Below are 16,455 nucleotides of genomic sequence, written 5' to 3' on the forward strand. Positions count from 1 at the left end.
AGATCTCTGTGCAGCAATTTCAGCCCTGGTGCCTGAGGAACAGCAGCCCCTGTGTTCCCCAGTGCCAGGCACCCACCACAGCAGATGAAGTTCATCAGGACTCTGATTTCCCTCCCATTTTTCTTTTAGTGCTACTCTGGCCTGCCTCAGGAGGCCTACCATGAAACAAGCTCTCCCCTTCTGACAGCACCTGGGGCCAGGGGAGGCCCTGACCCTGCAGGTATCTGGACAATGGGGCAGGGGCAGATCACGTTCGATCCGACGGGGCAGGCGCCGGTGCCGCCACCCTCCTGGGTATTCTCACTACACACAGCGCCAGCCCCAGCTCCTGGGCTGCTCACACACACACACACACGCACGCACTTGCTTTACCCGACACTGAACTCACACCTCACAAACAAATTATTTAACTACTCTATCCCCCAAGGAAGCCGGTGATCATTTCAAATGCAGCTCCCTGCTCGTCTCTCACATACACGCAACGGCCTGATAGGTTAAATGCTGCCGTTTAATTACAGTAATGGAAGCTGCTATTTTTTGGTTCCCTTGAATTCTCTCTCGCTCTCTTTTTTAAACACATACAGAGTCATCTTTTAAACATGTATTTTATATTTCTGAGTTTAACAGCTGCATTCTCCTGGTTACTTGAAGTGCAGGAGCAATGGTATTCTGATACTCCTCACCTCCGAGCAGCTTACCTTTGAAATAAAAAGAAGACAGGCTGGGGGAGACACTGGAGGAAGGAGACATGCGAGTGCCGCAGAGGCCAGCCTGCCCCTCCGTTTAACTTGGATGGTTTGCATTGGTTTTGTTGAATACAACCAGCTCAACCCCCACGCCCCAAAGCAGCTGGGGCCTGGGGAGGATAAACATGGGAGTGTTTTGAGTAATTTTACTGAAAATGCAACATCAGTTCACCACGCAGTGTAGCACAGAATGGTTATCTATTTATGGGACTGGGAGTCGGGATTATCTCGGATCTAACTGTTCCTGATGCCTCTGACTCAGTTTCCCCTATCTAGAATGGAGATGGTAATTCCTCTGCTTCCCACTAAAGTCTGGAGTTTGTGAATTGCTGGGAGAACATAGAGGTCTAACCGCGGAGAGAAAATGTAAATAGAAGGACATGAAATGAATCTTATCATCTTACCATTCCACAAAAGGTTCTGCAAGGCTTCGTCAGTTAATATTTGTAGAGTACTTTGAATTTGCAAAGTGGTATACAAATATGAAATGCATATTTGTTAAATTCTTGAGCATGCTGCAAAACACTTTTTTTTTTTTTTTTGGTTTTGTTTTCTCTCCACTGAATTCAGGAAGGGGGCTGCAGGTGGCCACAGACTAGAGGGCTTTATGCTTAGTTATTAATGAAGAAATACACATAACATGTATTACCTGGGTAGCACAAGATCTATTTGTGGATTTTACATTTTGCATTGCATGGCAATTGGAAAAAATCTACAAGCAAGGACTAAGTACTTCTAAGTAAAAACAAATTGTTACCTATGCTAAGGCCACAACTCTCCTAGAAAAATACCCATACTACACCTGTCCTCAACTTTATTTGTCCTCTAAATGTGAAAAGCTTATTTATTTGTTCCGTGGCAGTTGGCTCACGATCAGCCAGCCACCCATGCAGAGATATTGCCCATCTTCATTCTCTGGTACAGATATCCACCGGTGTCTCTTAAGGATGGAATCTTAAAAGGTGAGGCAAGGCAGAGACAAAGACAAATTTAATTTTATCACCATAAAAAGGGACATTTCCACATGGGCAGCAAGGACATGAATATCATGTGTATGCGGGGGCAGGGGGGGGATTATAAACGCATTTTTGGCGAAATTCAATAAAGCTGATTCCACTGCATAAGGTCAGCAATTTACTTTTAAAAAATGATATGATTGCAACTTTTAATATAACCCATGTATTTGCTGCAAGATGCTCTAGAAGATTGTGTAATGTAACCACCCGACCTCTCCACAGGAGCAGAGATCACCCCATTTACCCTTTATTGTCTTGCTAAAAGCAATGCACATTTGCACAGTATGACAAAGTCAACAGCTTTTACTTAAGAGAGCCTCAGATTTCATTGAGAATGAATTCTCTGCTCTCCTCCTAGGGGAGTGGAGTCTCGCCTGGGCTAGGCTCTATCAGAAAGAATGAACCAAAGACTAAATTTCCCTTTTAGCTAAGGAAAGAATGACAGCCCTCCAAATTAAAATTAAGAGAGAGCCATGTGTAGCAGAAAAGTAAATAATGGGATTTCATGTTTGTGGGCACCCAAAACATAGTTTTAAGCAGAGTAGGAATGTTGTCTCAGAGAACCTAGAGAATTATCTCATACAGGAACTTATTTTATCTTTCCTAACAGGAAAGTATCATTAGGTCTGAGATGGATTTCAGCAGAAGAGCAACACAGATTAACCTAATTACACTCCTTGTTTTAGCCCCAAGAGAGAAGGCTGTCTCTTTAGACTTAGAATACCAGGTTCATCCACACAGCAGATCAGGAACTGAATTCCTTCACTCGCTCCAGGACGACTGTGGGGAAACCCTGGGCTGCATGACCATGAAGAGAGAATTATTTCTGTAACAAAAATATTTTTATACAAACGAACACAGATTTCTTCAACTGTCTCAAGGTGAAGCTTGCTTCAAAGGTCAAAGCTGCAGGGCTGGATTAGGATTGCACGCAATCTGCCCAAACCGTGACATCCTGACATTCTCAAGTTTGCAGCTCTCCCCTCCCATGCACAACCGATGGAAGTAAATTCTCTGCAAAGAGTGGCTCTTACTGCAGCAAGAAACTCTGAAAATCACACATGCTGCAGCACCAACAATTACAAAACAAGCATATCAAAGCAGTTTATAAACATAGTTAAGATAAATCTAACTATGTCGATGATGCAAAAGTGGTAATTAAACCCATTTTAGAGACAGACAAGCTGAGAACAGGTAACTTGCCCACAACCAAGCAAGCAGTCTTATCTCAGATCTTCAATGTCTGTGCTTAGATTGCAGCTACAAAGGTGACTTTCTTTTGGTACTCTACATTTACTTTCACTTAAAAAACATGATAAAGAAATTCTTAAATTTACAGGTCACACTTAGCATTTGTGATTTTTTTGCCCATCACTAAGGTTAACAATTCAGGACTCAGAATATAACCAACTATTTTAGCATCATCTTCCAGAACAGGCTTCAACCCACTCTGCTGTAATCATATTGGTTTTTCAATGCTACCAGGAATGGAAATATTATTTTGACAGTAAACAAGGCAGATATGACTCAAAACCCACTCACTGAGCAATAGGAGTTAATTTTGCAAAGCCATTTTTTAACGGCTCTTTTGCATTACGTAGTTACTGTCAGATAGCCAAGTGAAGAGATACCATTAAGCTCATGACATTCTAATTATTTCTTAAAATTAAGCCTACGACTAATATTTTAGAGCACACACACAACTTCCCAGGAAGAAAAACAGTCTGTTTGAATTTATCAATAATTTTCAAGCTACAAAACCACAGCAAACTTGATTCTGGTCTTTTCACTGGAATCACGGGGAATTTCTGTGGCCCAAGAGAGGCAGGAGATGTAGCACACTGCCCACCCAATGTACTCTAAATGAATCACCTCTCTTGTTCTGCAGAGTATACATCTAAATGGTTTGAGATCACTGTAGGTTGAGCCCGATGTGAGAGAGGGAGGATGTTACCGCTAATGTAACTTGTACTCTCTGTTACAGAACACGTAAACGTGCATTTAGAGGACATCAGATTTGAGAGTCTCTCCCTCAATGGCTTCTTCACAATGTCAGTAACATGAAAGGGGCGCCTCTTTTGTTGCACCTTCTCAATCTTTCCCATAGAAACCAAAGAAAAAGTCACTGAGATTTCCATGTTTTCAATAATAATTAGCAGAGCTTGAATCAAAGCCCTTTAAAACAAATTTGCTTAAAGCAATATCCTGTGAAGCTTAGTAGGCCTGAATTCTCCCTAACTTTTTTTCTTCTCCCTTTAAACAAGCCCAAGTAGGATTTGTTCCCCTCATGTTCAGCAACATACCAGCAGAGTTCAGAGCCAGCAGCCTAGCAGATTCAGACCAAACTTGCAAGCACAACACAGAGCAAGATGACAAGCTTCTTGGAGCTACCCAGTAACAACAGTCATGTATTGTCCTGCTGGTGCACTTCTGTAGAGGATTTTTTTAGTTCCAAGTAGAACTAGTTAACAAATGTCCACCACAGCATTTTTTCATACAGAAAGTGCTCCTTCAAAAACAAACAAAAAACAAACTGTTTTGGAGAAAATTCAAAATCTCTTCTATTATAAATTACAATATAAAATACTTCAGCCTAGTCAATAGGAAAAAAAAAATCAGAGTCAGAAAATCAGAGTGATCAGATGGATGAATAATATTTCATCTGAAAAAGTGAGATTTTAAATTTTAAACCAAATTTAATATGAAAACATTTTAAAACTACGAATTTTCAGTGGGGTAGAAATGTATTGTTCAACCTAGTTTCTGGATACTGTTGAGCTACAAAAACAATTGTTATAAAACAATGAAACGTACACTGAGTACAATGCTCTTCTAAAATAAACTCATTTGTAAGCAAGTAGAGTTTCTATCAACACACAGATGCACACGTTTTCCTTAATCATCTGGCTACTCTAAACATTAACAGGTCGTCACATGGTTAGCTATGCCTAAAGTTATACCAGGTGTTTTTCTGCCCTCTCTCGAATCACTAGTGACTGGAACACGTCAAAGACGAGATATGAACAGATTTCTCCACGTAGATAGGGAATAAATAGCTTCCTTTTTCCAAACTTCCTTCCAAATCTTGAGGCTTTCTTTCCATTATAAATATTTCCTTCCAAAAACCTTGACAACTCCAAAGAATTAGCGTACCTGATTCCCCAGGATGTCCTAAGGTCAATCATTTGATCTCATTTTGTTAACAGTGTTGCTGCAGGTCTCTTCTTGGCACACAAGCCAAGAAAATCTGTAGAGTTCATGACAAGTTCAGATAACACAAGCAGTGGTAAAATTGATGGGGGAAAAGAGTCAGCATGATGAATAGGCTGGTGCTGAACAGCAGGTGACAGATATGTACACAGAAGACTGGCAGGAGAGAGAGACATCTCCTTCACAGCAGATGGATGGAGAATCTCAATCACTTTCAGGAAGAAAAAAGAAGGCAACAAATACAAAATACAGAACTGTGGCACTACTTTCTGGTTCATGAGCACATTTATTCTTCTGGATTATGAAACTCCAGTGGTGGAAGTCTTCCTCGTATGTTGAACATTATCAGCATTGGGTAAACGTAGCAGAGTGCCAGTAACGGCTGTGACGACTGATGGTGCTGGTTGAGACAGGAGCTGCTGGGAGTTTGTTAGCATTGAAAGCATTCATTCTCTGGGTCCCTGATGAGTTCCCTGAGGATACAACTGGATTTCCCCACTAAGGCATGGTTGTATCGACCCAAAGCTTGGGGACAGGTGGCACCTAAAGAACAAACTGGTAGCAAGAACATGTGTAGGAGATATTTTTCTTTAACTTAAGCAGAATATTATGAGGTACATTTGCTGTCTTTCAAAGTCATAAACAGAGGCCTAAGCATCTTTAGTAATTAAATATCCCATAGTGCTTTTCAAGAATCTTAGTAAATTTTTTACTCGGTAATTACTTTCTCTATCCCTAAAGCTCCCCCTGCAAGATCACTTAGATAAAGTATTCTTCATTTCCTCTCCTAAAAAAGATGTAGTGATGTTAAACAGCCACTGTCCTCTACCTCAGAAGTGAAAGCTTTTCAGTGGAAAGCACGGCAAGATATTGATAACCCTATACACGCCATCAAATGTGCTCGATGCAAATAGCTGCAAAGTTTCAGTGGTTAATGGGTACAATGTGCTCCAAGATTCTCAAATGAAAAGCATTATGAAAATGTAGAATGCACTCTGACTTTCCTTTAACCTGTACAATCATTTCCGTACATCCACACAAGCTGTTAGACATACTCTGTGCTGCCTGAACACCTGTTCCAAACTCCTGTAGTAATCAGAAAGCACACCCTGCCTGGTTCTAGCCATGGAGTGGACTTTCAGCGCTGAAGTACTCTGTTCTAGATGCTTAATATACTAAGTGCATTCTTGCCATTTCTTTTTTGAATCAATATCTGAATTCCAGGCCTCACTCGCAGCTTTGCATGTGCAAGTGATGAGGTCTACCCAGGCATGATCACAGAACGCTAATTAGACAGCTAGAGAACAAGGTACCCCATCTGCAAGTGCAAAACAAGACAAGTGCTCACTCACACTATCGGCTGGGCAGTGAAGTCAGGTCTTCGTTCCTTCTTCACGATCTCTTAAATCCATATCCTGCCAGCATGTCTGAAGAGAAGGGCAAGTCACCTAGCATTCCTTGAATAGTTTACACTTCTGGCCTAATCACACATTCTTTTCTCAAAACTGGTCATTTCTAGAGAAGAATGAGGTTTAGAGGGCCCTTGCAGTTGGCCCAGATACTCAACAGCACAGATTACCAACTGTATTTTTTGCATGAATTGTCACTGGACTCTATCGGCTTGCGTTGTATTTTCCGCTCTAGGAAAAGCTTTATAAAAACTGTTCGAGCTTCACTGAGACATGTTAAAGAATTAATTACAAAGTAAAGCTGAAGGAGAAAATTAATTTTGGAAACACAAGAGGTTACTTTTCTTTTCCTCCCTTTTCTGGAAGTGGGGGAGGAAAGTTATTTTCATCTTCATGCTGGGGGCAGAAGCTGGGAGCTGTCCAGTCGATAACCTGGCCATCAGAACAAGGTTTGTAATTAAAAGGTCAGTGACCTGGAAAGCTAGGGCCTCACTCTCCGGGCTTCTCAGTAATGACGGCGCTATTAAATTAAGACTGTTATGAAATCAATGCTAAAAAAGCTTTCATGGTAACGAGATTCCATTCAAGGACATGCAAACTGCCTCATGAAATGGACTTAAATTATAAAAAAGAAAAGTAATAAAAGAGGGTTAAATTGAAATCTGCTGAAGAATTTACTTCCTTTAAAGCCCTCCGGCAGTAGGCTGTGCCCCCTTCTCTCAGGTCCTCAAGGTGATCCACCTTGGTTTCTTTGGCAAAGAGGAAAAGACAGGGGTTTGACTTCCAAGGATGCAGACTACAGAAAGGAGAAGAAAATTCAGCTGGTTTTCTACTGGAGATTCTGGGGATGATGGCCTTTGTTTCCAGGGAGTCAAGTATCTCTGAGCTCTGGCTGGAAGGGGCACGTAAAATTAAATTATTTATTCATCTCTTCAGAAATCACTGCAGCCTGACAGCTTGACACTTGCATAATTTTCTGGAACTCTGATGCACTGCAAAAAGCTGTGCGAGACCCAAAAGAAAGCATCGTGTAGTAACTCCCTTCCTAGCAGCCGAAGTACTGAAACAGATTAATAGACACAGGATGGAAAAAGACAAAGACAACAATTCCAACAGCCTGCAGCACATCTCACCAAGCAAGAGTCCGATTACTTTGGGAAGCATGTAGCCTGATGTGTTACATATATATACATACATTGATACAAAGGACAAATCCAGGTACCAGCACCCCAAATAATGAAGCACCACGTGTGTTGTGCACTTCCACCCCGACTCTTTATCTGGCCAGAAGTTACAGATTCGGAGTACACAAAATTAACAAACCACATGAGTTACCGGATGGGTAGCTGAGCAGTACAGGACATCTGAGGCACAACAGTTAGATGACAGACACATTTCCACAAGGGTTTAAACCCCACATGTTGTCTAATTACTCCCAAGGCGCCGCTGATTCTGTGGCATGTCATCAGCAGAATCAGCGAGTTGGACAAAAAACAAACAGCATCTTTTTTTCCTTTCTTTTCTTTCAGATACTCTGAAGGGAAACAGCTGTTTTTCCCTTCATCTGAAGAAGTTCATGATAAAAAGGAGGAAATGTCATAAATTACACAAAATGCCAGTGTAAGCTTCAAAGAAAATGATAAATGATTCTAATAACTTCATGTTTCTCATTAATGCCTCTGTATTTGGGAGTTTAAAAGTGCTTAAGACAACACAGAAATCTCATCCAACTTTTGAAAGACCTTTTTACAAATTCAGGACACCCTCATTCTCCCAACTGTCATCAACAGATTCATCCCAGGTTCCTGAGAGCAGCTCAGCAACCCCCTGACCTGTGAGCACCCAGGGAAGCCTACTTTCAGCTGCTGCAACTCCTGTTTCACAACCAGCCCCAGTCCGACTGATGATCCTGAAGTACCTTTCATCTCCTACTCAACCAAAATGTATTAAGAACCTCAGTTCCTATATTAAAGAGCATTAAAAGAAAATAAAATTTGATTGGCATTTTTAGGAAAGAGATGCTTAAAAAAAAAAAAAGAGAAGAAAACCATAATTCAAGGCGGAACCATCTCTGTAAGTCTCAGAAGTGAGACTGCAGGACCTGAAAGCTCACCCACAGGTAACGCTCCAGTTCTGTTCCTGGAGGCCACAACGGCTGTAGCTGGGATAGCAGGAGGCTGCTGCAGGGCAGGGCACCTAGCCTTTTCCTTCAGCATTCCCAGACACCGACCTCTCTACAGCAGCAGCTTTCACCCAGACCCAGTGGGCAGTCAAAGACCTCTCCTGTAGGGTTCCATAAAAGTAACTACACAAAGCAAGTTCATACATGGTGTACATCTAACTGGTAATATGAAAATTCAGGGATTTGCTCCTCCACTGAAATTCTTCAGTGGTCCACAGGAAGATCAAAGCTCTCTCTTCTACTGCAAGTTCTGCTGGAAGTAGCCTGGACTGAAGAAACCACAAGGGTATCTCTGTATAATTTCCTACAACGTTATTTTAATAGAAACTCTTGTAACCGAAATGGTTGCTGTACAGAAATTATTTTTTGACTGACAGTGAGGACTTCTCTAGCAGACAACACAACTTTCTCTAAAATGGGGATAAACATTGTCATTGGGATGACAGTGACTGGATATCCGAGCAAAGCAGGAGCAGCCTACCAAACCGTACGACCCCCATTTACCCAGGACTGGATTTAGCCACAACACCTAGGTTGCAGGAATAATTGCCCCCATCTGCTACAGCACATGCATACAGTAACAGTACAGACCCTCTGCTCTCGAGTACTGGACAGAGATCACGTTGTGAGCTCAGTGGTCAGGTTCCATACGGCCGTATTTCCAAAGACCACTGGGTACAGGCACTACTGGACCCTGCTCCTTCCTATCTCCTACTGTTACGTTTTCAAACAAATAATTAGCACAAAGGGAAGGCGGGCTAATTAACAAACAGGAACAAACAAACAGCTCTACCAAACCATTTCTGCTCTTTAGTAATTATTAGCCAAGTAATTCATAAGAAGTATTAGTCGGGCCACAGTTTCTCTCTGCCTCCATCTCCCCACCCTTCCTCTTCTCCCAGTCAGGGATTTATTAAAATTAAACAGATTAGATGGAGCTCCTGATACTAAAAACTGTTCAGCGAAGCCTGCGGTGGGGAAGTGCAGAGCAAACACCAGAGACATTTGTCTCTAAATTGCTCTAAATACCTTCTGCAAATGAAATTCTAACCCAGCTGTGTTGAGAGAGAAAATGAGGAATAACTGGTCATTGTCAGCACAGGAGAAGATCAGGCAGTTATAATATTGCACGATATACTGGGGGCTAAGGATCTCTCGGCAACAATAGATTTTGTATCAGGTTACCCCGGGTAATCAGCACAGCTTTTAGGCTCAGCTTTCCCTTGCTTCATTGCTTCGATGATAGAGTTGAAATCCCCAAGCTTTTATGATTAATTACTCCCCGTAGGTCCACATATTTCAAGGAAAAACTCATGGAGCACGGCGGCCAACAGGCTCCAAATTTTAATGCCATCCTGATGGCAAGGCAGGGCAAGCAACGTACCTAACTATGTGGCTGGAATGCTCTCTAACTGGCGCTAGGACAAGCAGGGAGATGAGCACATTAAAACTGATGGACCCATGAACTACTTGTCATGACAGCATTGCTAAAACACAAGGCTGTGCCATTGCCTTCTAGGTCCATTGCTGTTCAAGATGAGCAGAATGGTGTGTGTACTTAAACTCTCCTCATGACATTGGGTCTCAGGCATCTCAATAAACAGCTCATATCCCCAAACTTATTAAAGTATTTCATAGGCTTCCCTACTTTTTAAAGCCCAAGATCTTTAGCTTTAGAATTTGATGTACTCTGAAGTACTCATGACTTCACCGTTTAAGTGGGTCACTCCCCTCTGAAGTTTGGAGTTTGTATTTTCAGTATCATTCCAAGTGCTTAAAGTGCTCCACAGTGCATGTAATTAACTCCAAGGTATGATTGTCCTTATTATTTACATCTTATATTAAAGATTTAAGCAATAGGGTCCTAAAAAAAGTAGAATCATATGGAAGGCAGCATAATATGGAATGAACTTCACCTGAAATGCACTCTATGTTGTTGAACAAAACTTTATATTAAAGAAAAAAATAAACAAAATGTAGTTCCTTTATAAATCAAAAAGTAAAATAAATTCTCAGTAGGCAATGCAAAAATACGTTCCACCTGTCTAAGACAATATAGGATTTGTCAGGATCTGTTCTTTCTCTGCTATAGAAAAGGACTAAACTCAGTCAGTAATTTACCATTTCAGCCTGAAAGTCAGGATGACCCCAAGCTTAACCTTACCCTGATCTTGTTTACTTTTACAAAGTCTTTCGCCCTTCATTCCTCTCCCTGGCTCTCTTCAGAAACAATCGACCTTTTCACCTAGAAGCTGGTCATTCTAAAGCCAACATCACGAAGACTAGAACTGGCCAGCTATTCCACATCTCTAAACCATCCTCATCTCAGAAAATGTGCAATAATAGTTAACGTGAGAACTTCCAATGTGTCTTCTGTGTTCTACAATTCCACATCTGGTGCCAATATTGCTCTAGTCAGTATGGAAGAAAAGAGTGGTATTTCTTAAAAACTTTTTTTTTTTTTTCCTCAGACAGACTACCTGCTTTGTTCTTAGAATCCAGTTTTCCATAGAAATACTTCTTGGCTTTAACCCTAACTCAAACTTCCTCGTTATCACTGAGACCACAAACTTAAAGAGTCCATACCTTTCTTCTTCAGAAATGCTCTTCTGGTTGCAATAGGACTTTGGCGAACTCGTGGATTCTGTAAAAATTTCACTGCTGTCACGATCTGATGAGGGTAGGAGGATTGGAGAAACAGAAGAGAGAAAAAGATCCAAGTTAGGAATGGGCAAATTCCTATTTTACATTATGCATTTTGTACTGAAAAGAAGGCATCGAATCTAACACATGGAGACAGTCTGGAGCTGACACAGATCCAACTTTCAGAGATGGTTCAACAAGCATCAGAGTTTGTGGCTAAACTGTAATCAGTAAATTACAGTATTTCAACCTAGAAGTTTCTGTTTGAATTGCTCTTTCGGCAGGTTGACCTGTACAAAAATCTCTAGTAAGGTTCTCAGAAGTTTCTGTCATTTACAGTGATCTTTTTACCTAAGTTGGCTCCTATAGTTCATGGCAACCTTGAGATATCGCATGTGATCTGCAACAGTAGACTCTTACTAGGAAGAATGATTCCTTTCTTTCTGACTTGAAGTTCCCTGCAAATTCTCAGAGATTAAGGCCTTTTCTGCCATCATTCCAGCTCACTGTCAGCAATAAATAAACCTCAGCTTGTCACGACTGGAAAAGAAGCAACTTCCCGTGTTGTGGATCACACAACAAAAATATCCAAAAAGTCACTTCTCATGACATAAGTGGGTTGGTGAGTGGTTATTTTATGTTCCGCTCTGGTAGAAATCACAGATCATTTTTGTCTAATGACTGACTTCCTCTACGTGCTTCTTTAAGGTGTCATAGCACTTAAAACAAACTCACTTATCCAAACAAAGGATAAAGTCTGGGATAACACTGAACGGCATCAGCAACAATGGCACCGGTTTTTCACATCAGGATTTAGTGCCAGTGACAGGTATTTCCTTTTTTTGTTCGTGTGGTAGGTCAACTTTCCACGTACCCTCCTATATTGTTCCACACATTATTACATGCTGCCGCACTGGTGAAAAACAGCTGATTCGATTTACTTCTGTACAAAGGCATCTGCTCCGATTGTGGCATCAGGGGGAATAATTTGCTTAAAGTTAACAGCACGTAGGAGATGGACGCATCTATGTTAACTACTGGAAGAGATGACTTCCTTCCTCTCTAGTTAAAAATAACCATGCATAAACAGGGAAGAGGTTTTTTCCCCCAAACAGAGGCCCGTGCCTTCTCCTAAAATGGCGGCACGTGGCAGGCCTATGTTAGGTAGCTCTTGAAGAGTTTTACTTAAAACACTTTCAGAAATTCAGTTCCGAAAAGGTTTTCAAAATTTTTCACAGCAGAAAAAGAAAGACAAAATAGCATCACTATTGAAATCACCAAGTTTCATTTTGTGTTTGAATCAAAGCCTTCGAATATGCATTTCTGGTCAGAGAGCAAAGTTCTGATGGGTTTAATGGCACTTTCAATGTACTCCTCGGTGCATTCCATCAATGTTTTTTTTTTTTTTTTTTTTTAAATTGCATCTCTTATTTCTTTAAATACATTAATCAGGCTAGTGTAGGCAAAACGGATCCATTGGACAATGCAATAAACATGAATTATCATCTATCCAACACGCATAATGGCTTAAAAATACATAATAGCAGGTGTAGTTTAAATGATTAGTTATTACACCTGTGGTGGGTCTGATTCAATTGGGGAAAATCATCTTTAATAGGTTAAAAGGTTTAGATCACCAGGCTTCCCTTAAAGTGGCTGTAGAGAGGGTATGATGGAGTACGCTGTCATTACTAATTCATTTAAGAAAAACATGGGGGATACAGCAAAGAACAGCATAAACGAGCGAATCCAATTTAAACATCAGGTAAAGCAGAAAACACCTTTTAAAAAAGCATGATAAATGAATTTGGAAGAGAGATGAAATTGACATATTTATTTTAACGGGAATTTGACAAAGTCCCGGCACACTTCGAAGTTGGGAGGATAAAATGAAGGGGGTATTTTTCATTCTTTTCCTTTTCTTATTTTCCTTCTTCTTCTTTTTTTTTTTTTTTTCTTAAGTTTACATTCAGTAATTTTAAACCATAAAATACTACAGCAAAATACCCCACATAAAGTACATTTTGGTCTCATTTATGTGCACTTGATCTCTCTCCGGCTGAAACGCAGGTGACAGGCAAATCACATATTTAAACAGTGCTGATATTGCTACACCAGATGCAGAAATATGAAGCACACAAACTAATAACTTTAAGGTAATATGCTGAATAAGAAAGATGCCCAAACGAGCAGACCACCAGATATGCGAACATATCAAAACCACTTTCCCTCTAACAATAATTACTTGTTTGTTTCTTCAGGAACTCCTCAACACTCCCTCCCACATTTCGTGAGCGAGAGACACAGACACAAAAGGCCTGCAGACCTGAAATCCTGCAAGCTCTCATATTTAATTATCACTTTTTAAGCATAAAAAAAGCCTGTAAGAAATAAACAGTATTTTTCATTGTGCTATTTTAATCACAACCCTTTTAACGTTTTATTGATTCTAACTCTTTATTAAAACTTATTTTTGCCTTGCAAAAATGTAAACATTTCAGTAGTAAAATTCACTTCAAAATAAACTTCTATTTTATCTCTTCCCTGCATCATTTCCTGCATTATTCACAAAGTTTTTAATCTTAAAACAAAATAAAATTACAGGCAATAACAAACTTCATAAAAAAAAAAAAAGAACATTTACTCCTCTTTCGAATAATCCCACGTTTTTCATATTTTTGTGTTTGTGTTTTCTCCTGTAGGCTGAGCTGAAACTTCTTCATTTCTGTAATTCATCTTGTATACGTGAGCCAATCTTGTATACTTACGAACCAATTTTGGCCATGTCAAAACGCCAATATTTTCAACAAACATACCCAAGAACGTTCCTACCTTCTATGGATCATTTTCTTTGCACAAACAAGGGCAGCTGCAGTCCATAATTTAAAAAACAGAAAAAGAAGAAGGAGGGGGGAAGATGAGAAGAAGACTTTGCAATCCTATGTATAGCCGAAAAAAATCATGCAGCAAATAGCAGTCTGACTCAGCTGGTAACATTGTTCTGTACTATTTCTGTTGCATTTGTAACACTTCTCCAAATTTTTCTAGTATTAGGACACTGCCAAATAATGTGCATTGTATCACTGCTCCGATTCTTAGATTGCCAGCACACACTGGCCAGCAAACTCGTTTTATCTAGCGGATCAGTTACATATTTCTCTTCATGAAAGCTAACATATTTGGGGTTTAAAAACAAGTTAATTCCATAAACTTGCTATCCCACCAGCTCTTCCCCTGCAGTGACATGGAAGGGGAACATATTTCTGGGCGTATTTCTGGGTGGTGGTGGGTGGGATCCCGCGGCAGGTCCTGTCCTCCAGTTTGATTTTAGAAGATGAATGCTACTATTCATGGATTATATTTGCGTCTGGCCAAATTACATAAATTCAGGCCAAATATTTTGTTCCAATGTCAAAGATATAAAATGGAGACAAGAACTTTATTGCAGATGTTGTGGGAGTGCAGCAGGCTGGTGAAATTCTGGGCCAAAGCACGGCACTTTGACGTTATAGCCAAGGTCCCTCATTTCTAATTTCCCTCCCTTTTGTGTTAATGGGGAAGGTGAAGCCAGCCTTATTTCTTGTTATGCTCAAGACTGCAGGAAAGCAGTCTAAGCTACTTTATCAGTTACTAGCATTAGAAAAATAAACCTTCAAATTTAAACTGCAGTGCCAAATGCCCACTTTCTACCATCTCAAAAAAATATAATAAATAAAACAAAAACAAACAAACAAACAAAAACACCACCCTCATCACTAAAAGCTCCACAGGATTTGGTAAAAGAGGTCCACATGGAGAAGAGAAGCAAATGCCACTGGGAGTGCAGCCAGTAAGAGCTCTAATAGATTTCCTAATTCTGGGAACCCTCTGTAGGTTATTACTAAACAGCATTTGTTGATAGACTGAGACTTTGAGATGACCTGTGATGTAAAGGTTGGGTCTGAATTATACGTTGCAAGGGCTGGTATTTTGTCTTTCTGAGTGGATCTGTATCTGTTTAAATGCAACACTTCTTTTCATTAAGCAGAGGCGGCACAGGCCATGAACTATGCACAGACAGTTTACATTACATGTGCGGAAGCAATCAACACTGGCAATATACATGACGTATGTAAAAGAAGTTGGAATTAATTTTTTTCCCAGTGTATTAAAAAATAATAATATGGCAGTATCAACAAACACTCAACCTATTTCAGCCAGAGCAGAAGGCCACAGCTATAGGGCAAATGGAACTGATCAATATATTAGCCTACAGCAACACCCCCTCAGTGTACGGCTGTATGTTCGCAAGGCTCAGAAGATTAAATTGTCTGTGAAAGGTTTCTGCACTCCTACTCCAAAGGAGATACCCAGAATCCTGTTAACAAGCATCAGGCTAAAGCCAACTTACGTTTTAACAAGGGCTGACTTAAAAGCCTGGCACTGCAACGAACACGAGAAGCCCTTCGAAGAGAAACGCTGCGTTTTGGTAAGAAAGCAGTGCTCTGTCAGGACTAACTTGACAAATACGGTTAGCGGTGGCACACGGAAATAGTTGCAAAGCAGCTGTTAATCAGGGAAACACATCATAGAACGCTGATGCTAGCACTCGTGAAAAAATGCAAGGGGCTAATTATGAAGCCATATATCTCACTAAAGAGGCGCTGCGCCTCGCGATTGCAGGCAGAGCGCTTGGAGCCGGGGTCCTGGGACACCTCGCAGCGCCAGTGCCAGCGTGCTCCTCCCGGCCAAACCTCCTCCCAACCCACCGACCCGGGTCCCCAAACATCCAAGTGACGCTTCCCAGAAACAGCAGGTCAGGCAGGGGAGGCAAATAGGAGCTTCAAAGCTCCTACAGTTTCATTGAAATCTTTGTGAAAATGGACAGAATCAGGGATTTATTTCTGTTGTTGAAAGCTACGAAGTTTGGTAGATCTCAGTGTTGTACAGAGAAAAGTTTTTAAATGCAAAAAAAAAAAAAAAAAAAAAGCCCTCATGTATTCATTTTTTCTTTGCTCTGCTTTACAATTTAAAGCAAGATTCACAGGAGTCAGAACCAGAAAAGAACAAAGGCAAGGAAGGAACAAGCTTCAAACTGTACCTGAAATTAAGAACCCAGAAGTATAAGAGTACAGAAGAGCAACCAAAAAAGGGCAATAAAAACTAAAAAGGAAAAATCCCAGGTGCCCAGAACTCTGACAGTTGTATGAATGAAACCCAACTCGAAAGCACGAGTGTAACAGCAAGCAGACAAAAGGCAGGAAAACAAA

General features: G+C 40.6%; 1 protein-coding gene across 2 annotated transcripts in view; it reads right to left on the minus strand.

Moving 5' to 3' along the window:
• Window positions 1-16,455, minus strand: part of PEX14 (peroxisomal biogenesis factor 14) — a 77,456-nt gene that overhangs the window by 29,760 nt on the left and 31,241 nt on the right. For both annotated transcript variants that reach the window (XM_068658856.1, XM_068658857.1), the window contains one exon: window positions 11,150-11,234. In XM_068658856.1, the coding sequence (XP_068514957.1) occupies window positions 11,150-11,234 (85 nt within the window). The remainder of the gene's footprint in view (window positions 1-11,149; window positions 11,235-16,455) is intronic.

This window comes from Anas acuta, chromosome 22, assembly GCF_963932015.1.
Source record: "Anas acuta chromosome 22, bAnaAcu1.1, whole genome shotgun sequence".
NCBI classification, from domain to species: Eukaryota; Metazoa; Chordata; class Aves; order Anseriformes; family Anatidae; genus Anas; species Anas acuta.